The sequence below is a fragment of the Aspergillus niger genome (genome assembly GCF_000002855.4).
Source record: "Aspergillus niger supercontig An08".
In the NCBI taxonomy this organism is placed as follows: domain Eukaryota; kingdom Fungi; phylum Ascomycota; class Eurotiomycetes; order Eurotiales; family Aspergillaceae; genus Aspergillus; species Aspergillus niger.
The window spans coordinates 97,569-118,784 of record NT_166524.1 but is presented as its reverse complement, the minus strand read 5'-3'; the positions used below and the strand labels follow the sequence as shown (position 1 = coordinate 118,784).

Below are 21,216 nucleotides of genomic sequence, written 5' to 3'. Positions count from 1 at the left end.
TACCGATTACTGCTTATTAACAAGTAACAACTAATATGTACGTCTTTACTGCATCTTGCAGTACATCGTATTATTTAATATATATAATCCATGATAGCAGTAAGTAGTAGGTTGTGACCAGAGCAACGTGTGCGTGGATTGCTGCACAAGCATCAGGAAAGAGGGGATGATATGAAATGAACCTCCTAATAATTCGAATCGTCCTGACAATCCAAACTTCCAGAGAAATTTAGCATATCTCTACCGTAATCAATGCTATAGCCTCTACGGCGACGCGGGAGTCCCTCGTTGGGCATGCGACGCGGCGTGGATGGGGCGTTTTCGGATGGTTGTCGTCGACGCACAACCTGGTAGCCCTTGTCTATCTCGATTTCGATGACGCAGCGGACTTTTAATGCGCTGACGGCGGGCCAGACGCCTCGCTCTCCTTTGAGAGACCAGTATGCTAGACGGTCTTTGCTTGGGTTCTGGAAGAGCTTGGGGAGGTCCAGGAGGGAGACGTCGGGAACGAGGGTAAGATGGGGGCCAGGGATGGTCTCCTCGATGAGGAGCCGTGCAAGAGTTGCAGGAAGGAGGCCCATGTAGTCTAGTTGTCCGAGGCGGTGGTGGAGCTCGGCAGTAAAGAGACGCATTAGAGCTTGAGTGACGCTCCATTGGTCGGTTGGGCGACGGTCTAGTAGGTTCGAGTCCGAGCGTAAGAAAGGGATTCGGTATGGTCGGGCCTGCGACACGATGAAATGGTTGACATTGAATAGCTCGGCGATCCGGGCTAGCGGTGATTCTTCCTCTTTGTAGTGACCTTGACGCCAGGATTGATAAAAGGTTGCGTCCCGAGAATGCGGCCAAGGTACAATCGAGCCTGTTTCGTCTTTACAGAATATTGTGACTGGCTGGTAAAGTGAGTTGTTGGATGCATTGGAAGCTACAGCAGCGGACCAGATCAACTGCAAGAGTGATTAGATCACAGACGGTTCATTGATTGGGAGGAGCATGTGTGTTTCTCCACGTACCACATTCGGTGCAGTCAGGTAGTTCAGTAAGTTCGGGGTAGCGTTTCTATTTGATGTGGCAACAGTGATGTTGAGTATGCGCTTGGACCGGGCATATGCTTCTTCGAAAGTGAGGTCGCCGAGATTGGCGCGAACGCATTCCTCTAGCACCTCTGCATCAAGGAAGTAGCCTTTCTGAATGAATCGATTGACTCGCCGCAATAGTGTCCCCAGCCAACTGTCCCCGAGATTAGAAGGCAACCACCAACTCTCTTCTTCAGGCCTTTTCATCCGTCGTCTACGATCGAAGGCGCTCAGATCGATGGCACCGCTGTCAAGAAAGGTGAGCAGCTCATCTTCGCTATGGATACCCACCAATGCTGCAATGAGCGCCCCCATCCCTGTCCCGGTAATGATCCTGGGCAGGAGGCCACGCAAATGGAGAGCCTTCACTACCCCGAGGTGGCAGAGTCCAAACATTGAACCGCCCTGTAACAGTAGGGTTGTTCTCCCAAAGGCTTGCCGAGTATCGTGCAAAAGTTCAAGCTTTGCTTGCGACGAGAACCCGCTGTCGTGAATCGGGGCAGTTTGAAGAGCCGTGACCTGTTGAATCGAGAGGGCAACTTGCGTAATATAGTCATCTATGAGAAGCTTGGTGCCAGCGTAGGCATGCAAGAACATCTTGGGAGAGGTAATGTTGCCCAGATTCCGAAGCAAACCGGAGCGAAGCAGGTTCGCTAAGGTCAGGATATCCTCATCCTCGCGAGCGCTCATAAGAGCCTCCAATCGACCCAGGATCAGTCGGTAGTCGTAATGCCGGCTTGTGGGATTCTGACGCCTAAATCGAGTGGTCAGATAAGAACAGGACTTTCGGGGTTTGTTTTGGATGCCGCAGTGGTGTTCGGCACGAAGTGAATCTGCTCACCAGAGGTCCATGCTCAAGAGCTCGTCAAGCTCGAAAGCAGCCTCTTCCCAATCCTCAAAGGTGGACGCTGTCCTCAGAACATGCTGCAGTCGCTTCCGAGGAGACTTGGATCTCCACCAGGACAGTAATCGCTTAAGATGGAAAGCTGCGTTAGCTACCTGCCCAGCACCAACTAGCTTGTAGCTTTCATCCACGACAGGCCGGGGCTGCAGGGGACAACGTACTTCTTTCCAGAAGAAGGCAACGTCGAGTATCATGTTTAGGACAGCGACGAATAGTCCGCAGATGGTCGTCCAGGACCCCATTGCGACTGGAAAGAAACCGGGCTTTTTACTCTGCGGGGAATCAAAAACAGCGTTGGCACATGGCGAGGGGAAGCGACATTCACATGCTTGATGCGGTCAGCAGGGTCTGGACAAGCAGGAAAGCTACCAAGCATGTGCGGAGAGAGGAGAATGTCCCAAACCAAGCCTGGAATGACAAGGAAGTAATGCGCATGAAATAGATAACCTCATGGGTAGAATGAGAGGAGAGGGAGGAGAAAAGCGATGGGGGAAAGGCAGGCTGGAGAACAATGAAGAGGATGATGACATACAAGATGGGGATAGTCCAAAGAGCCTCCCCGCCAACTGCATTGGCATGCTGCTACTTGGACTATTCCGATCATTCTACTACGCAGCAAATCCATTCGCAGAGAATACGACTTAAGAAGTCGATGAACAAAAAAGAGGATATTTGGATTGCTCAGTAAAAGCCGACCGGTATTTTTTTGTCTACACACCACGCACACACACTCTCTCCCAACGGAGGTACAAGGAGTCATCCCGATCCGTAGACACGTCAAGGGGCATTTGAATTCCATGATTTTGGTTTTAAATTCCGCGTTGCTTCCCTATGCAAGTAGGCGAAAAAAAGAGATTCTCCAGACATCCGTCACTACCCACCAAGGCGGACAACCACCGTTTACTCCTCGACAATGTTACCACGCTCCGACACGTACAGACCGTCAAGGAACTGTGCAAAATCATTCATGTCAGTGACGGTCTCGATATTTTCTCTCACGAGAAACCAAAGGGAGGCGGCATTTTTCTTACCTTACGGATATCCTTGTTGCGGACACGGCAGATCTGCTGGATGTCGGCAGCACTCTGGGAGACACCCTCCAGGGAGTTACCGGAGAGGACGAGCTCATCCTTGACGTTGGGAGAGGTGATGACCTCAACGCCAGGCTGGGCGGTCACACGGCGGACGTACTTCTCACCCAAGAAGTTTCTGTAGAACGCAATACCCATCAGCAAAATGTCTCCTCCCAGTAACATGATAATTGACCAAGCACTGGTAGGTAGAAGCCAGAACCCAACCGGGAAAAGGAAAGAGAATAATCCTTTGGTTTGATCCCGGCTCATCCCCCAGTCTTCGATGCGTGTGCGAGTGAATTGATTTCGGCATACCTGATCTCAACGTCGTGCAGACCGGTCTCGGGGTTCTTCTCAATGTTGACGTTGATGGGAAAGTGAGCGTAGACGTAGCGCATCTTGTACTTGAAGCCCTTGGTGACACCGATGATCAGGTTGTTGATGAGGGTGCGGACGGTACGAAGGGAAGCCATTCCCTTGCGGACACCGTGGTGCATCTCAATGGAGATGACATTCTTCTCGGGGCGGCCGAAGGTGACAGCAATGTGGGAGAGGTCCTTGACGAGCTTGCCTGTAAGAGGAGGGAAAAGGACCCATGTTAGTGTCGCTGAATACAGACGGGTGCGGCACATAGCTCGAGCCGTAGGTCACAACACGCCACGAGGAACATATTGGTCGATATTGTTCCAAATGGCCGGGTCGTGGTGGATTGTTGGAAAATTTGCATACCTCGGGGTCCCTCAACGGTCACAATGCGCGAGCGAATGTGAACCTTCACTGTAGGAGGAAATTCGAATCAGTCCCATGTCCTTTTCCATCATATCACGCAAAATTGAATCGCAAGAATAGATCGCAGGGACAGGCATTCAGTGTAGCATCTCTCTTCTTTTATTCTCTCCCCCTAGCGATTGCCGGTTGTAGCTGGCGCAGCGCTATCCTCAGCCTCCTAAAAGTCCCCCAGAATCCTCGATGCCATGCCTGTCCCTCCGGCCAGATCCTCCTCCGCGTCCACCCAGCGAACAGAGCGACAAAGATCGGGGAATAATCGAATGCTCACCATTCTCGGGGATGGGCAGCCGTTCCTCGGAGTAAATGTACCGCATCTTGACTGCGTGGGCTGTGGTGTGTCCGCGAGGGAATTGTCGATATCGTCGAGCGGTCGGTCGTCAAAAGGATCGAAATTCGACAAGGCAAACCGCAGTCGAGGAGTGGTGGAGCGAAAATCACGGGTTGTGCGTCGCTTACGGCCCAATCCGGATTAGTCCTCTTGTCCGCCTAGGGCTGCCCGGTTTGGGTATAGTCCCGACCCGTCTTTTGGTTTCACTGACCAGAAAATCATAAGCATAATAATAGTGATTTGTGAAAATTAAATTAATGAAAATAATAAGAAAATGAATAATTTTACTCGTCTCTATCTACAGTCGTTCACTTGTCCTGTACCCGGCCAAATGAGAAGTGCTCTCTGCCTTTGCTCAATGCGTGGGGGCCCACGCATCATGGGCAACTGGCATGTCTCCAGGCTATACTCACATACTACCCAAGTCACTCAGAATTTCTCTCCCATGAAAGATCGTGATATCAATTATTACTAGTATACTAGGTATAGAAAGATCGCCTGTTTACCCCCTACTATGTACTAAGAATACATAAACCCTTCACCCGCTAGATAATTATTTCCCGTATAATGTTGTACAAGCCCTTGGTGCTTGGAGTCCAATCCAGTCCATTGGGATGCCAATGGAGGAGCCCATGGTTTCAGTGCCTGGCCTGCTGGTTCAAAAAAACAGAAACTCCATTGCTTCTGTCAATCCGGCCATACTAGTCTCTGCTGCCTTCCGAGTGGCTTCACTCTTTACGATGGACCTCCTGGACCCACTTACCCCCCAAGCTTCTCAATGTTGAAGCCAATTCGTCCTTTTGGTCCAGAGCCGTCACATCATCCCCTCCTCCAATGCTTTTCCCGTTGACCAACACATTCGGGACAGTGCGACGCCCGGTATTCTCTCCCAGCAACGCCTGCAGCGGCCGACCCAACTCATGCTTATCCAGCTCCACCACGAAAGGTGCAGGAACAATTGAGTATTTGTCCAAGAGGATAGACTTCGCCTTGGCGCTGTATGGGCAGTAAGACTTAGAAAATATAATGACTGGAGAAAAGCAGCACATAGGTTAGCAAATGTTCCCAAACGCAAAAAGGGAAGGTCTCCCGTAGTAGTAAAGGAAACAGGAAAGAATCCATACTTGGTGCCCGCTTTAATATGCCATTCAGCTCGGCCACCGCAGCCGCATGATCATCTGTCTCCGGCTTCTGTTCCTGCGGCTGTTCCGACGTCTCTTTCTCCGGATCGTTTCGGTTCTTGGGTACTGTCATCTTGGTCCTGCCCGCGATCGGGATCTCTTCTACATCGTCCGCATCATTGTTGTTGGCCTTGGGGATGGCCGGTTCTTCCTTATCGTTGTCCATGGCAGGCTTCGTCTCTTCCTTGATGGGATTCTGTTTGGGCTCGTCCTTGTGTGGCGGGATGTTGGCTGCGGTTCCCGCTTCCTTTGCCTGCTTTTGAGCCTCCATCGCCGCCACGGTTGATCGGTAGAATTGCTGATTCTGAACACTCCGGGCTTCACTCTATATGGGAAGTCATGCATCGCATCAGCCATTGTATCCTTGAACAATCGTATCATTACGATGTCATGGGGTATATTACCGAATAGTAGAAAGTCATGATGATTATGACCACCACGGCGATGGCCAAAAGCCGAATGCGCCGCTGCGAAAGCATCTTCGACAAAGGTGTGACACCACGTCCAAATCGGAACAAGGCAAGAAGAAACAGAAAGAAGGGGGTGACTCGGCGAGAAATATTGAACTCTCTCTCACGGTCGGAATACTTATTGCTATACGTCACAGGAATTCTGAGCCAATGGCAGCTATGCGCATGCGTTCGCGTGGTTTAAGAGTAGGCTGGTTGAGCCGACAGGTCATAGGCGCAGCTCCAATTCCAAGAATAGCTGGACATTGGGCGAGGAGACAACCACGAAGCCTCTGCAAAGCTGGGGATATGGTGGCAAATAAGAATAATGAATATTGAGGATGGTATCTTCAAGGATAATACAATATATTAAACCCCCGAGACTAGCATGGAGGGGAAGTAGACGAGATGATGGGGGGAAATTTGGGGGGAGGTTTACTTTACGGGGGGAGAAACAAGGCAAGGATTCCGATTCATGAGGAGAGGAAGTGGGGCAGAAACAAGCTGGTCGGGGTTGGCCCGCCCTTCATTTAGTTAGCCAGTCCTGTCAAGACCAACGAACTAGTAGTTACCTATCTATAGCTTAGATGACGTCTACATAGGTTCGCTAATTTACTCTTTCCCATCTCTTGCACGGACACAAACATTGATTATGCATTATATTAGCAGGTATCTCTATGTATGCTATGGTTGGGGTATGAAGCTAATAAAGGGATGGTATCATGATCCAAAGCACCAAAAACAAAGAAAAGTAAAAGGAAAAACAACAACAAGAACAAGGGCATCAAGTCTTGCTAGTGACATGCACTAACTAGACACATATGTGGAGGAACAACAGCCGCAGCAAAGCACCGCAGAACCTGCAGCGGTACGGCTGACCCATTCTAGACTCCATCCACTGAACGGGGATCTCCACCGGCTTCATCTTCCTCCTCCTTTTTTTAAAAGCAACGGATTGCATGCACTGCATAACCTGCAGTTATCACGCTTGAACTGCAATGCCAGAGCGTGTTCCAACGGTAGCTCTGCGTTTACCTTGTACCACGATCATCCAATCTTCCCATTCCTTGGCAATCTCCATGAGCACATTGCCCATCACTGCCGCCGAGGCCATCAGCCCATGACCCTCTCCTTCCAGCACCCGAACCTCACACCGTCGCATCATTTGCCCCAGCCATCGGACATTGTCCACAGGGACACGGGTGTCACGGCTGCCATGGTGGATGACAACGTTGCGGGTGATATCCACATATCGGAAGCCAATGGGCTGACGACGTTCCAAGCAGACCAGCAAATCCACCGCCGGGTTTGCGTTTGTAGTCGCTAGCTCCCATATCTTATGCGTAAGTCGGTTATCGTAATCGGTCTGGCGTTCCCGTTCTTGCGACGAGGCGAGTAAGGCCTGACTTGCTGTGGGGTCGGCCTTCGGATAACCCTCGGCAACGGAGAAATCAGAAGCCTTCAAACCCTCAAGGGCCTTCAGATCTGCCCCTTGCTGGGAGATCTTGGATGGGAGCCGTTGCGTCCCCTTGGCGTCGGCGCCGGTGGGACTGGAACTGTCCTTGAGCAGCGCTTTCCGTTTAGCCCGGCGCGGAGATTTGGGGAGGCTAGAGGTCAGGCTTGCACTGGTTGCAGTCATGAAGCTTGAATTGGCCACCTTGAGAATGGACGTCGGCAGGGCTCGGAGAATCCGCTGAGAATACGGGACAGCATTTGTGGGAACGGGAGCCTTTTGCGAGCCAATGCTAGACAGCTGAGAAGGTGGAATCCAGGGTGCTAACAAATGAATCCGGCCCCGGATATGCTGTGGGATCCGAAGCGCAGTAGCCAACGCGTAGATAGCACCCGCAGAGTGCGCCATAATTGAAAACTTGGTAACTTTGAGGTGGTTGCACACAATGGCAACATCATCTGGGATACGATCATCAGTGAGGACAAGGCAACAACCGAAATGGAAGATACTCACCAGGCCAACTGAGGGGAGTTCCCGCCTCGTCCACATAGGGGCCGCTTTCCCCCACACCGGGGCGATCCAATGTAATGAGCCGCAGGCGCAATGATCGTGCCAGCTCATCGTAGAACGCCATCAGGTACCTTGTGAGGCCCATGCCAAGACAGCAGAGTACCACATATCCCTTAGGGTCCCCAACCTCGGAGAACGCTATGGTACGGCCCGATGTGGGATGCGACACCTTCTGGGTAAGCTTTGGGGAAGATATGTAGTCGTAGACCGCAAGATCAATGGAATCGGCACTTGTGGGGCGTTCCTCCCCACTCGAGACACCAACAGGAGTAGCGGAACCGGACGAGGAGCGCTTATGGGTAAAAGCTGAGGTTGATTGTTCCAAAGGCCCTCTGTAGCGGGAAAGCTGGTCAAACCTGTCCAGAGACGGTGGCGGGTTACTGGTTGACTTCGAGGCCAGCGAGGAGCGGCTCTTGCCCGTCATGACTGCTGGGGCCGGCGCACTCTCGTCGAAGCCGCCATTCCTTTGGCGGTCGATCTGCCTAGGCTCCATCGATTCGCTGCTGGCACTGGCATTCTGCGACTCCCGGGCAGATGCAACGGCGGGGGCAGGCTTAGAAGGCTTCTCCGGGGTATCATCTATTTCTAATTCGCTCTTGATCTTTTGCTGCTGATCTTTCAATTCTTGTATTCGTTTCGTTACCTGTTCGGCTTCGTTGCCCACGCCCGATATCGCACTGTCCACTTTCATCTCTCTGCTACTGGTTGAAGAGTACCGGCTATGGCGGGTGGATCTGCGGTGCTTTGGGCTGGAAGAAAAGCTATAGCGCAACGAGGACTCCCGAGCAGGAATAACACGTCCGCTGCCAATACCTCCTGGTGTACTCGGCGCACTATCGCGAGCGCTTTGCAACGAATGGCGTTCCTTACTAGAGGGTCTGCTGAATGTCGCTTCTCTGCTGGGCTCGGTGGCTGCACGCACTGGGCGTGTCTCCTCCACGACGTCAGCCATAGAACACAACGAACGTATACTAGCACGACTGCGCGGTATATTGTGTCGCAAACCGTCGTTGAAACTACACGTTTTGCGTAGCCGTTCGGTTTTCCTGTCCTTATCACTGTAAAACTCTCGAGATGGCCTCTTGAGGAGGCCAAATTGATTTCTCAGGCTCTTTCTAGAGCCCGAAGATGCCACACTATTTGCTGTAGACACTCGGGGGCCTGGTTCCGTGGTGATGGTGCCAAAAGCAGTATCTTCATACGCTGCCTTAGATGACGTGTAAGAGCCCCTAGATGTCGGTCTTCCTGGAGACAAGGGCGGATCGAAAGTCGCTTTATGTTTGGGAGATGGAGGCGCCCGTGCCATGCGAATGATAGGAGGAGCCGCCGCATCATCTGGATGCAGAAAGGGAGTCTGCAACGCCTCCTCAGACGCTTGCCGCGTCCTGTTCCTCACTGAAAGGTCATGCTCGCTGGGTTGCCGTTGGTCAAGAGAGGGAGATTGACCTGTGGGAATGTACACTGGCGCAGAAGGATTCGTCTCCGTATCAATGCGCGGGATGTTGTCGAAATGCGACTGGAGAGGCACCGAGATCGTTGAAAGCGACGAAATCAGAGAGGAGATGACTTCGGGAGACGCCGGGTCAACCGCTGTTGCTGACGGGTCACTGAGCTGCGTGCGCGAAGGGATGGACTTGTGATGTCGGGGAAGCGAAGGGGGGAGGTGAAAAGGGGCATCATCAGACTTTGACGCCAAAGGATCCTCGGCGCGATTCATGGTTGCCATTGACAGGGAATATGACGGTCTAGAAACGTTCCCCCGGGCCAGGATCAGGAGACAGTTACCGACGATATATGCGGTCGAGCGTAGTGCGCGCTTGCATGATCCAGTGAGAACGCAAGATAGCGTATGCAAGCTCGGTAGCTTAACGGCAAGAATCAATAGACTGCGGGCGCTTGGCGCATGTGCCACTTAGAATTCAGACTGGAAGATCCAGGGCGGCCCTATCGAGCCCCTGCGGTCTGCAAAAGCAAGCCCCCTTGCCGAACGGTGATTGTCTAGAAGCAACACCTTAACGAGGAGGGTGGGAGAGAGAGAGAGGGGGGGTGGGTTTGGAACTGCCGATCCGAGGGGGGGGCGACTGGAAGGTTGTTTTGGTTGGGAGTTAGTATAGCGCAATTGCGCGCGAAGAGAGAGGAAAGAGAAAAAGATTGGTGGCAAGGAGCGGCGGATAAGATAAATATTATTTGCATTAAATCATAATAGGAAAAGGGGAAGAAGCTAAGTATTAAGTGGAGGAAAAAGGAAGGACGGAGGTACGATCGATAAAAGGAAGTGTACGGAGTACCAAAAAAAGAAAAGTATCTAGTTTAGAGAATGGAGGGGCAAAAGGGAAAGCCAATGGATGGATGGATGGAAAGTGAAGAAGTTGAAGGAGAGGAAAGAAGGAGAGAAAAAGAGAGAAGAGATCAATTCAATTGATTCCCCAAGCCACACACAGAAAGAAGCTGGCCATGAGGATAGATGCTTACTGCAATCTCTCCAAGCAGGACAGCTTCTTCTATCACCCTCACCTGATGATGGATGCTTCTGCGAGACGGCAGGCCAGGAACAAGGAGAGAGAGAGAGAGAAAAGATTAATTACTAGTGGACTCTCTCCAAAAGAAATTCAAGGGATATCTGCCCTGTCATTTGCCTGACCGAGTCCCCGCCCGTGTTTTAGTGTCCCTGCAGGGCCTCCACTCCTCGATTTCAATTGAATGCGCCATTTCATCCTCCGCACAGTTCGCAGATCCAAATTTCATGGGTGTGTGTATACGAAAAGTATCTAGTCCAGCATTGGATAAATATGCCTGCTAGCCAGGGGCACATGACTGCCTCCTCAAGATTGGGATTAGCCTTTTGTTTCAAATTTCAGCATGGTAATTCTGTTGACTGGTTAGGATCTGACACTTGGATCTTTGTCACATAGGATATGATGATGTTTTGTTGTTTAGTACTTGGTTGGTGACGATAAATGTCCCACCTTGCTCACTTATACTTATCCGTGTTAGTTAACCCTTGGGTTAATTAGTATCTTGCTTTCGTTGTTAGCTTCATTTCTGTCCACGGAAGCGAATTCGCGAGAAGCTGGATGGAGAGGTTCCCGTCGTCCAATTCCCCACCGGACCACAGGCTGGCTGAGATCGAAATGAGGGTCGATGCTGGTTCTGGAGCCGGGACCTTGGAACGGAGATTTCCGTCCTCCTGAGTCCCCTACCATCATTTTTGGCTTGCAAACTGCACAGACGATCATCCATCCGGTAACGATATGCAAGGTCGTTAGACTACCACCACCCCCATGAGCTGGATCACGGACCTTATGCATTCGGGCTGCATTGTATTGCGTCATGGTATGGATGGCAAGCTTAAGGCAGGAAATTCTAACGTTCCATCGGAAGGGGGTCTAAGTAAGTTGTCAGCCATCTTGCAGTGTAACTACCCCAATGATGGACGATGGCTGGACTGACAAGCAGATTTTCGCACAATCATCCGCAAGGTCCAGCGGATCCACCAGAAAGACAGATGTTCGACCTAAGGATCAACTCGAGGAGTCCAGGGTTTCATTCGAATGTGTCTGACTCGGATGCCAAATGCACAGATACTGTATTGATCATAGTATCTCGTAAATCTGGAGAAGGCGTGTCGAGTGGCTTCAAATGAAGCCCTTTTTTCCCCCCCTTCCCTTGGTACCAACAGAGCTTTGAGTGCAAACTTCAAGATCAATTCTAGTGGCCATCTGAGACTGGTTTCACCTCCTCACAAAATAAAAAAAATAACAGGTCAGTGGTAGTACTGGCCAGGGAGCCTGCCGGTGCTGATTATATATCTTGGCTCCACCGTCTCTAGTAGGAGCCAAGTAGTACCTAAAATATGTTAGTAGTATTTAGTAGTAGTAGTAGTAAATTTGTAAATGGTAAAAAGCTCATGCAACCAGGTTGGGCGACGGTTTAATACATCTTGTCAAGTCTCATTTGATATATATCTGCGCATGGAAATGAAATGCATGGGGTTCAATGGGAATAAAAGAGATCATGATCGATTGCAGACTTGGATGCCTGACAGATACAGTCTGGCTTGGCGTGTTTCGGCGATGGTAACCGAACGGACCATCAATTTGTCTCCAGCACCAATGTTGATGCAGTAGGAAGTTCTGCGACGGCAAAAGTGCGCAGGAACTATCGCCCTACAGCGTGCGAGGAATCGAAGACAAACGTCTTATACACCATTTGCAAGCCATTTCCGGACTAGTGGTCATCACTCCGTGGTGACCGTTGAAGACCCCTCGGCCCCAGCCAGACATGCGGTGACCGATAGCACCACCAAAACAGCTTGTGTCCGCAATGGACGCCTACCCGGAAGATTATGTCGCCCACAACCTCCCCTTCGTTCTGCTCTCCGGTCTTGAAGCAAGCACGGACGATGATCTGCAATGCGTGCGAGCTGATTATCCCCTCCTCCGGGAGAGGGGCGTGAAGATATACTCAGATTTCCCGCCTCTGACCGGCTCAGTTGCGGAGGAATTGCGGCGTGTACTTCTAGAGGAAAACGCTTTCCATGCCCCGTGGGATACTAGTGAGGACACACATGCCTCTTCATCCAGATTTGGTTACAAGATTAGAAGCGTTGGACGGGTAGGTTGATGCACCTTAGCTGTCGAAGCATTTACCCCCTTCCTCGTTGCACCTGCACTCCGGAGACAAACGACTAGCCCACCCGCACCTACAAGGCAATGTTTCGTACCACGCGCAAGCTTCCTTTGCTAGTACTTCCCAAGCGGCAATCATACTACTACTATTGCTGCAAGGCCCGCGTTCACGCCGCTGACTTCCCCTTTAGTCCTACAGTCTCCCCCCGCGCAAAGCTGACCCCCCACCCATATCACCGACGAGCCCGACGGCCGGACAAGACGATGAGATATCGCATGGAACCTCCTTCATCCTTCATTCTCCCATATCCCCGCTTACACCAAGCTCGCCGACCTTTCCAGATGGCCTGCTCAGCCATTTATGGGTTACGAAACACCAGGACCTTGTCCCTGCGGCAGTGATCAATTTCTTCCCCTTCTGCTTTGATCCCAATATGAGCTCGCTGCGCGACAACCAACTCAAGATAGAAATAAATGGATTGAAGAAGGAATGGGCCTCTTCTGGATACAAAACTCGATTTATAGTGGTTCTCTTGTCAGAAGAGAGCACAGGCAGCTATACTGGGGATGCGGAGGACAGAATGGCTAGCATTCGAAGGGCAACCAACCTGGATCAAAAGTCTATATTTCTCCTCCCGTCCGACGCGACGCCCGTGGAATTGAAGGAATTCGCAACATCCCTGTTGTCTCTTCTCCAGCCATCGGTGATGGAATACTACCGGGACCTATCGAAGCACGCCAGGCGCAAGCGGAATCGAGGCACCATTCCCCCGCCAACAGCACCACCAACAAGTGGAACGTCCCAGACCTTATCGTCTCAAGGATGGAATGTCCGATATGAATTCAAATTGGGTATCTTTGCGGAATTTCGCCAAGAAATCGATGCGGCGCTTCGGAACTATGAAAGCGCATACGAGACCCTATTTGGCCAAGAGGTGTTCGAATACATTGCTGGCTGGAATCCTAGGTTCAATGATGCACGACTTCTGGGGGACGCATTGGCCATACGTATCATCCGCTGCTTGTTGATGACGGGACAAACAACACCTGCGGTGCGATTTTGGACTAGCCACCGGAACCGTTCAAAGGATATTATCGACCGGCGCGGGAAAGGTACCAAGAGTTATGGCTGGGCAGCCTGGGAAGCTAGATGGTCGATGGTAATGGCCCAGCTAGTTCGCCAAGCTAGTATCCCCTACTTCACCTCAGTCGGCATCCCCCAGGATCAGTTCCAAGAGCAATACTCCATTTTTGTACCACGTGACAAATCTGTTTCCATTTCAGATGCGTATATTCCGTGGGAGCAGCTCCATCATGAGGGATATTGGCTCTATCGAGCGGCGCAGCATACCATGTACCGTCGAACTCTTGCGGAGCAGATTCCAGAAGACGATCGGGTACCACCAGGACAGTCTCCCGCGTCACAGATAGCCAATAAGTCTTATTTATACGACACCTACTTGGTACCTGAGCCGCACGTTGAAGCACCCCAGCCGGGGGCGGTCGGTTTCAACCATGCTTTGTTAAGATTGAATGCCTTGAAAGCGGCACTCGAAGAGTTCTCGAAGAGAGACCAAACTCGGAAAGCGGAGAGCCTTAGCCTGGAAATTGCAGAGGAATATATGCGTCTAGGCTCATGGCCGGAGGCTTACGAAACCCTTCGACCACTGTGGCCGACTTTGTCATGGCGACGCTCGGGCTGGTGGCCGCTTATGCAAAGGTTTGGCTGGGCCCTAAGGGAATGCGCCGTACGCGTAAGCGATAGCGATATGGTTCTGCGCGTTGACTGGGAACTCCGGCATAAGGGTGAGTTTGTTCTATCTCTAAACCGGTCTTCACTACCTTGAGCATCGCAGCTTCGCTTGCCTTTCGTAGTCCCCTGTCTAACATCATATTCTTCTTTCAGTGTTCCAACCGCGGCCCGACTGGTCATATGATCTCCATAATAGTCTCGAGGACTTTCCTATAGTTAATCCCAAGCCATCAGTAGTCCTGCGCGCAGAGGACATCGTGCCCAGCGGTAAGTATCACAGAAGCATTCCATAACATGGATCATACTGACGAATTCCCCGGGCTTCAGTCACGGCGTCTTTCGTCTTTCAAAGCTCCGAAGGAAATGTCGGCGAGCCCTCAAAGGGCCAGCTTATCATCGCATCCTGTGCCCAGCCCTCATCGAACCCTCTCACATTCTCCGAAGTGAAAGTAGTGTTTGAGGGTTGCCTGCGGCCAATACGACTCCAGTCCGATCGCAACGTGGACGCCGATACGACCACACCCTGCACAATATTGTCGCCATTGCTACGTGACCCCAGCACGGCTGAAGATCCGTCGGCTTTGCAATCACCCACGAGTGGATTGACTGCTTTGATTGGGCTTGCAGACCTGACGTTTGGGCCTACGCAGACTAAGGTATACGATATTACATGCATTCCCAGAGAAGCCGGAGAGTCCCGTGTCGCGTCCATAACATTGACCGTCGAGGAAGAAAAATTTGATCTTACCAACGCGATAACCGATTTAACTCCATATGAGTCCTATTGGTGGCAGCAAACGTCGAAGGGCCCAAGCAGACGGCGTGTGGGCAAAGGCCGCGATACGGGCCGATGTAAGATACTGCCCAAACCACCAAAGATACGGGTAGAGCTGCTGAACCTTCGCGAAACCTACTATACGAACGAGGAAATCGTCCTTCGATTAGGTGTCGACAACGAGGAAGAAGAAGCTGCAGATGTTTCTGTTGAGACTAGACTTTTTGGTCGGCCGGAGTCCACAGCCAAGATACGGTGGCTAGATGAAGAGAGTCCCCCGGAAATGCACGGGTCTGGGGAGAGTACTCCGACAGAAGGCAATTCTCACTACCTGAAGCGACCGATAGGGGTGATGGAACGCTCATCTCATCAAGAATTAACGATCGTGGTCACGGATACCAACGATGCTTTGGACTACGAGCTTGAAGTCTCTGCGCTTTACAACCTCGTCTCTGATGTTCAGACACCTATCATCGCAAGCATGCGCGTTGGCCTATCAATCATCAGGCCATTTGAGGCCAATTATGAATTCCTTCCACGCCTTCATCCCCAACCCTGGCCGGACTTCTTCAATGTGGATGACGGTTTACTTCCCATCGGAGATGAAGCCAAGCCCGGAGGTTTGCAGCAGAGATGGTGTCTCAACTCCAAGGTCGTCTCTTTTGCTGTGGAGCCCCTGGTCGTCGAAAAAATGTCATTAGTGTTGCTTGGACTGGGCGGCGCGGCCACCTGTCACATTGAGTCGGAGGAAGTAATCAGTCCCGAGGTGGCGGAGATCCGTCCGGAGGAGCTTCGCGAATCTAACTTCATCATGGACCTCCAGAAGGAAATTTTGGGTGACCGGAGACCCACAGCCTTGAACCTCGCCCTAGAGATCCGCTGGAGGCGCAGCGCAATAGATGACAGTGCGCCGGACGACGGATCCACAACAACCACGACCACGCTTGATATTCCCCGATTCGTTATCCCGGCAGGTGAGCCTCGGGTGCTCGCCTCAGCTAAGGCGTCCGATACACTTTCAGGGTTGATCCATTTGGATTACACTCTAGAGAACCCGTCGATGCACTTCCTTACTTTCAACCTGAGCATGGAAGCGAGTGAGAATTTTGCGTTCAGCGGACCGAAGACGATGGTAGTGCAGTTGGTGCCCTTGAGCAGACACACGGTCCGTTACAACTTGCTGGCATCTAAACGAGGTCTGTGGATTCAGCCGCAGCTCCTCGTGGTCGATACATATTTTAACAAGACTCTGCGAGTGCTACCAACGGAAGACATGCGGTCGGATAAGAAGGGGATCTTAGTCTGGGTTGATGCGGACGATTAAGGAGTGCAGCGAGGGTCATGGAACAGTTTGTATGTAGCGTGGTATGTATAGGGAGCTCAGGTTTAGAGCTGGACCATTTTCAATTGAATTGGGATCATACATTGAGTGCTATAGACAGATACCTAGTGGAGATACTATCCTTCTACTTAGTGCCACAAAGTAGAAGTGGTTATCTAAGTTATTCATCGATTATCAAGATATTGACTGCTGCTCTCACTCACGTGTTGAGCCCTTATCACGCGCTACCGAAAGAGGACTAGTGGCGGCGATCGGAGCGACGCCCGCAGCTCCTCCCCAATCCGGAGGTGCAACTTGCGCCCGTTCGTTCCTTCCCTGCCCGGACTGCCAGTCTTCCACCTCAACTTCGTTCTTCCGTTTCTTCCTCTCGCTTCTTCGCCTACTTCTTCCCCTCACCTGCTCTCCCATATATCAATTCGCATGCCGCATGGTGCTGGGCTTACTTCTTGTCGACTACGTCCCAGCAAACTCCGTATTTGCTCTGTCCATTTTGAGAAACCCGTCCTCGTTTGTCCGGCTGCTGTCGCCATCACTCTGGCTGCCTCTGCTGTAGTAGTACTTCCACTACAATTCCAGCCATGGCGGCGCAGGCAGCTCTGATTGCCGACACCATTGTTGGCATGAAGAGAGCCCTCCGCAAGGAGAATGACTGTGCGTCCTCTACTCTGTCCTCCCCGCTGTCTCTATCTTTTCTTCTAACCGTTCGCTCTTGTCTAGACTCTGGACCTGACGATCCGATCACTCAACCAACAAATCGGGGCAATAAATTACACACGAACTCAAACTTCGTTCGGGAAGGTGCTCTGGGGTACATACATCCGGAAGAGCTTTATAAACAGGTTATTTCCACCCCCGCGGCCATCGAGAGCTCTCTTTTTCTGGGAGCATTAGTCGATCAAAGTGATGATGATAAAGAAGGAACGCTGACGGCTAGAGGAACTTATCACTCCTTAGAAAATTGAACATGCTGGTTATACACGTTACATCCTCCAACCCAACCCCGTGCGCTATGATTCTGAAGGCGATGAGTTGGATGAGGATGACGAAGACTCCGAGGCTGATGCCGCTGCGGCGGCAGAAAATCCATTCTCGGAAATAGCGCTCGAAAGTGAGGTTTTCTGTTTCATCTCGACGCCTTGGGGTCTTCCCGCTAATCAGTCTTTACCATTGATCTTTAGACTTTCTTTGCCCTCTAAAACACCCGTCCGAACTCCCTACCCATCCTTCTCTGTCGCACGCTTATACGTCAAAGGCGCTGCTGCACATGACGCAGGCAATCGAAGCCAAACTCCGTCAAGAAAGAGCACTGCTTTGGCGGGCCAGGAATCTGCACCGGCAGTTTTTGGGAGACAGTTCTTGGATGCCATCTGGTGCCGTGGAGACGTCTGAAGATAGATGGATCTTTGAGCCCCGCTTAGCTCATACGGCACGCAGCTCACCCGGAAGTCAATACAGACCTAACGGGACCGCAAGCCCTTTGGTGCCAGGGCCTTCTGCCCAGAAAAACAGTGTGCAAGGCCCGTCCGTGGGTGCAGGTGATTCAAAGTCGCCTTGGCCTTCCCAGAACGAGAATGCTCAGGACAAACCCACTGCGGATAAGGATGTTGAGATGACGGATAGCCATGAGCAGGCGATGACTCACAAGGAAAATGCTGCGAATGCGCTTGAACAGCCCCGAGAGCCGAAATCAGAAGAAGTTGATACCCCAGTTGGCGACCTGCCTCATCATTCAGAGACTATCAATCAAGTCGCACAAGTCAATGGAAGCCTCGCGGCAAACGCAAAATCTGATGGGGATAAAATGACGGACTCAGATGGCACTTTGGACAAGGGTGGCAAGGAGCGCGAAGGTGCCACAATCCAGGGAATCGCGCAGCCCGATCCTGAAATCCGAGACGATGCACAGGTAGACGGGACGGATGCAGATGCAGATGCAGAAATGCAAGATGGATCATCTCCCGAGCCACCTCGGCGCATGACGACCCGGGCACAGGCTAATGCAGCGAACCCACAGGAGGGCGAATCCGGACGCCTCTCGCCGTCCCCATCTGACGACACATTAGGGAGTCTTCCGACGCCGCACCCTCTTTTCCTTATACCGGACTCTGTTCGACCAGATTCAAACTTCGGCCTCCCGCCCAACGAAGCGGAAGAGACACGTCGACTGCTCTGGTCTTATGTACAGAAGCAAGAGGAGACCGTTCGTGGATTCGAGCATATGCTGGAGTCTCTGCTCCGGGCCAATCGGATGAAAGAGGACGTGCTCGAGTGGTGCAAAGCGGAGGGGCACGTGGGCGAGATGAGTGACGGAGAAGACTGGTATGATCGAGAGAAATGGGGCCTTGCCGAAGGGGAAGACCTTAAGAAGGGTGCTGACGAGGATGAAATCGAACCCGTGGAGGAGAGCCGGACGTCGACCAAGAGAGGCAGAGGTCGACGGGCATAGGCTGGATCCTTGTTGAAGTCGACAGGCGTTTTGACTTTGGATGTCTCTCCGATGCAGCTCTTGCCATCTGCGCGCTTATATCACTTGCACTTTCCAAAAACTCATAGCGTGGAGTTGGCGGCGTTTTGGGGAGGTAAACCAGGTGTCCCAATTTAGGCTACCACCGACAGATGGTGCGAGTGAGATGGTCTTTCCTCCCTCTTTTTCTTTGACGGGAATATGGATAGTGAAACAGGTGCTTTGATTTACCATCCCTGGTGGGAGTATGGTGTGATTTTATGATAGTTGATGATCATGGCGAAAGCGCACAAGCGTAGCAAATGATACCCGTTGTTCCTGTTTATCTATACTTGAGTAGGAGACTGCCATGTGGTAGGTCAACGTTGTAGTAATTTTCCTTCTCCGTTCTATCTTAGCATCTCAATGTATCCCGCTTTCCGTTTTCTTTTGTTCCTTCTCAGTGGCTATACGTGGCCAGCTGTTTTTGCTATTTCCTGCCCTATCCTGCCCCTTGCTCTCGCTCTCATTCTAGCTCTCCACCTCTTCCTTCATCTTCTTACTGGACAAAACCAGACTGCCTAGCCGATCATGGCATGCAGTCCCATGTAGATGCAGAAACAGTAGCTTGGCGAGTCCTGTGTTTGCACTCCGGGACTGATGGGACTAAAAGAATGTCGAAAGGTCCAAGCTCCGCTGGCGGAGGCAGATTGGCGGTAAATCAGACCCCGGACATATATCCCTGTCAAGCCTCGGCTTACAAGCTCTTGCCGCCGCTCTTGGATTTGGCGCGCTCGCGTTCCCGCTTGGCGTAGATTTCCGCCGTAAAGGGACTACCAGGCCCGGGTCAGTGGGTTTCTACCATTTCCGTGCATGGGGGGGATGAATTCTCATTTTGCGTTGGGGCTCGAGACACATGTGCATATGGGCTTTGGTTGCAAAAAAGACGAGTAAAGGCAAGTCCATGGTGCATAGTGGGCCATATAAGAAAGATAGATGGGATACTTACTCCTCCCACTGGAGAGCGAACCAGTACAGGATGAAGACCTCGGCCGTCAGGAAGACACCCGCCACCTTGCCCTTGTAGAGAGCAACGCCCAAGAAGTTCAGAGTACTGCCCCAGTACATGGGGGAACCAGTAACGTTGAAGGGGAAGCCGGTGACAGGCGCATCCATCAGGATACCGAAGTAGTCGCCAAGGTAAGTGCCGGTGACACCGAGGGCATACATGCTGGACAGGACGAGGACGGAGCCGAAGGCGAAGAGAAGGCCGCCGAGGACGGGTTGGTGCACAGGGGCATAATAAGGTTGGTCTTCCAGGGCCACTTGGTAGACATGGTCTCGCAAAATTCCCAGACTGAAGATGGTGACAGCGAGGAAGTAGCAGCCGTAGTAGGCGTTACCGAATATACGAGTCAAGAAGTGACTCCGATACTCTACAGAATGATATGACCGAGGAAATTTGTCATAAGCCTCTTATACTGAAATGGAGGAAGAAGAGGTGGTGGGAATAGGTAGAGAGCCAAGGCAGAAGCTGCCAGAGCTGGATTCCTCGTAGAATTGGGGGGGAGGGAGAGATGTTGGAGTGGGGGTTTGGGACCAACCAGCACGGGCGACAATGCTGGATAGATTAATGCTTAGCGGTGAAAAGAGTGGAATATATTAGAATACTTACTTCCAGAAGATAGGGTTAAAGGCGATTGACAGCGCGGCCCCTGTTGAGAGAGAGTGTGTGAGAGAGAGAGTTACAATCACATGCGGGGAGGGAAGAGAGGGGATAGCCGGGGAAAGCTCCACGTACATTGGAGGGACGGCTGGGAGAAGTCGACAAAGTCGGACAGGGAAGCCATGAGGAAGGGAAATAGGGAAGATGAGAGATGAGTATAAGGGAAGAGGAAGGGGACAAGGAATTGTGGGGGGAAGAGAGAAAAGAGAAGATGAAGAGGGAAAGGAAGATGAAGGGAGCGTAGAAGAAGACAACAAGAAGCAGCAGCCGAAGTGGAGAGAGAAAGAAAAGACAAGAAAACATCTTCCCGAAACGGCATGACGTCTTGAAAAAGGCACGGGATCTTCCACAACAAGGGCCTCAGGCAGAAGTTCCATGTTATGTTAAGTTAATTGAATTGATTGAAACACCACCGTTCAAAAAGTACGAGAACCAACTATTGATGATGATAAGTACTATATTCTACTACAAGTATACTGAAGTTACCTACGTCTCAACATCTATCAATCAACAATTCACAATAAACACCAGCTGCAGATCTTCCTATTGAAGGGAGTACCTGAGTGACGCAACTACTTAGCCTCCAAACTCACCGCCTGATCCCTCGTCTTCTTACTTTTAGTGTCAGTGTCTGACCATCTTATCTTCAAAAGTCGTCCCCTCATAGCTCTTGTTCTGATTCTTTTGATCTTCTTCTCTATCCTCCAGTTCTTACTTTCTCTTCTTCAT

At 51.4% G+C, this 21,216-nt stretch overlaps 7 protein-coding genes across 7 annotated transcripts; 2 read left to right on the top strand and 5 right to left on the bottom strand.

Annotated features, from left to right (window-relative positions):
* Nucleotides 1-185: 185 nt before the first annotated feature.
* On the bottom strand, nucleotides 186-2,219 carry An08g00620 (uncharacterized protein; the record flags this gene model as incomplete). The annotated part of the gene is made up of 3 exons (XM_059748797.1): nucleotides 186-944; nucleotides 1,011-1,827; nucleotides 1,915-2,219. The coding sequence occupies 3 exons, from the start codon at nucleotides 2,217-2,219 to the stop codon at nucleotides 186-188; spliced, it is 1,881 nt and encodes a 626-aa protein (XP_059603878.1).
* A 658-nt stretch (nucleotides 2,220-2,877) lies between these two features.
* An08g00610 (60S ribosomal protein uL6) lies at nucleotides 2,878-4,153 on the bottom strand (the record flags this gene model as incomplete). Its single annotated transcript, XM_001392142.3, has 5 exons — nucleotides 2,878-2,928; nucleotides 3,009-3,186; nucleotides 3,366-3,621; nucleotides 3,780-3,827; nucleotides 4,108-4,153. 5 exons carry the CDS (start codon nucleotides 4,151-4,153, stop codon nucleotides 2,878-2,880), a joined length of 579 nt encoding a protein of 192 aa, XP_001392179.1.
* A 742-nt stretch (nucleotides 4,154-4,895) lies between these two features.
* An08g00600 (uncharacterized protein) lies at nucleotides 4,896-5,827 on the bottom strand (the record flags this gene model as incomplete). The annotated part of the gene is made up of 3 exons (XM_001392141.3): nucleotides 4,896-5,197; nucleotides 5,292-5,673; nucleotides 5,753-5,827. 3 exons carry the CDS (start codon nucleotides 5,825-5,827, stop codon nucleotides 4,896-4,898), a joined length of 759 nt encoding a protein of 252 aa, XP_001392178.1.
* Nucleotides 5,828-6,779: 952 nt separating this feature from the next.
* An08g00590 (uncharacterized protein) lies at nucleotides 6,780-9,537 on the bottom strand (the record flags this gene model as incomplete). The annotated part of the gene is made up of 2 exons (XM_001392140.1): nucleotides 6,780-7,708; nucleotides 7,764-9,537. 2 exons carry the CDS (start codon nucleotides 9,535-9,537, stop codon nucleotides 6,780-6,782), a joined length of 2,703 nt encoding a protein of 900 aa, XP_001392177.1.
* Nucleotides 9,538-12,143: 2,606 nt separating this feature from the next.
* An08g00580 (uncharacterized protein) lies at nucleotides 12,144-16,300 on the top strand (the record flags this gene model as incomplete). The annotated part of the gene is made up of 4 exons (XM_059748796.1): nucleotides 12,144-12,434; nucleotides 12,640-14,254; nucleotides 14,355-14,468; nucleotides 14,529-16,300. The coding sequence occupies 4 exons, from the start codon at nucleotides 12,144-12,146 to the stop codon at nucleotides 16,298-16,300; spliced, it is 3,792 nt and encodes a 1,263-aa protein (XP_059603877.1).
* A 596-nt stretch (nucleotides 16,301-16,896) lies between these two features.
* Nucleotides 16,897-18,764, top strand: An08g00570 (uncharacterized protein; the record flags this gene model as incomplete). The annotated part of the gene is made up of 3 exons (XM_059748795.1): nucleotides 16,897-17,157; nucleotides 17,273-17,426; nucleotides 17,497-18,764. 3 exons carry the CDS (start codon nucleotides 16,897-16,899, stop codon nucleotides 18,762-18,764), a joined length of 1,683 nt encoding a protein of 560 aa, XP_059603876.1.
* A 754-nt stretch (nucleotides 18,765-19,518) lies between these two features.
* Nucleotides 19,519-20,806, bottom strand: An08g00560 (uncharacterized protein; the record flags this gene model as incomplete). The annotated part of the gene is made up of 5 exons (XM_001392137.3): nucleotides 19,519-19,594; nucleotides 19,771-20,197; nucleotides 20,366-20,382; nucleotides 20,437-20,476; nucleotides 20,563-20,806. 5 exons carry the CDS (start codon nucleotides 20,804-20,806, stop codon nucleotides 19,519-19,521), a joined length of 804 nt encoding a protein of 267 aa, XP_001392174.3.
* Nucleotides 20,807-21,216: the final 410 nt, after the last annotated feature.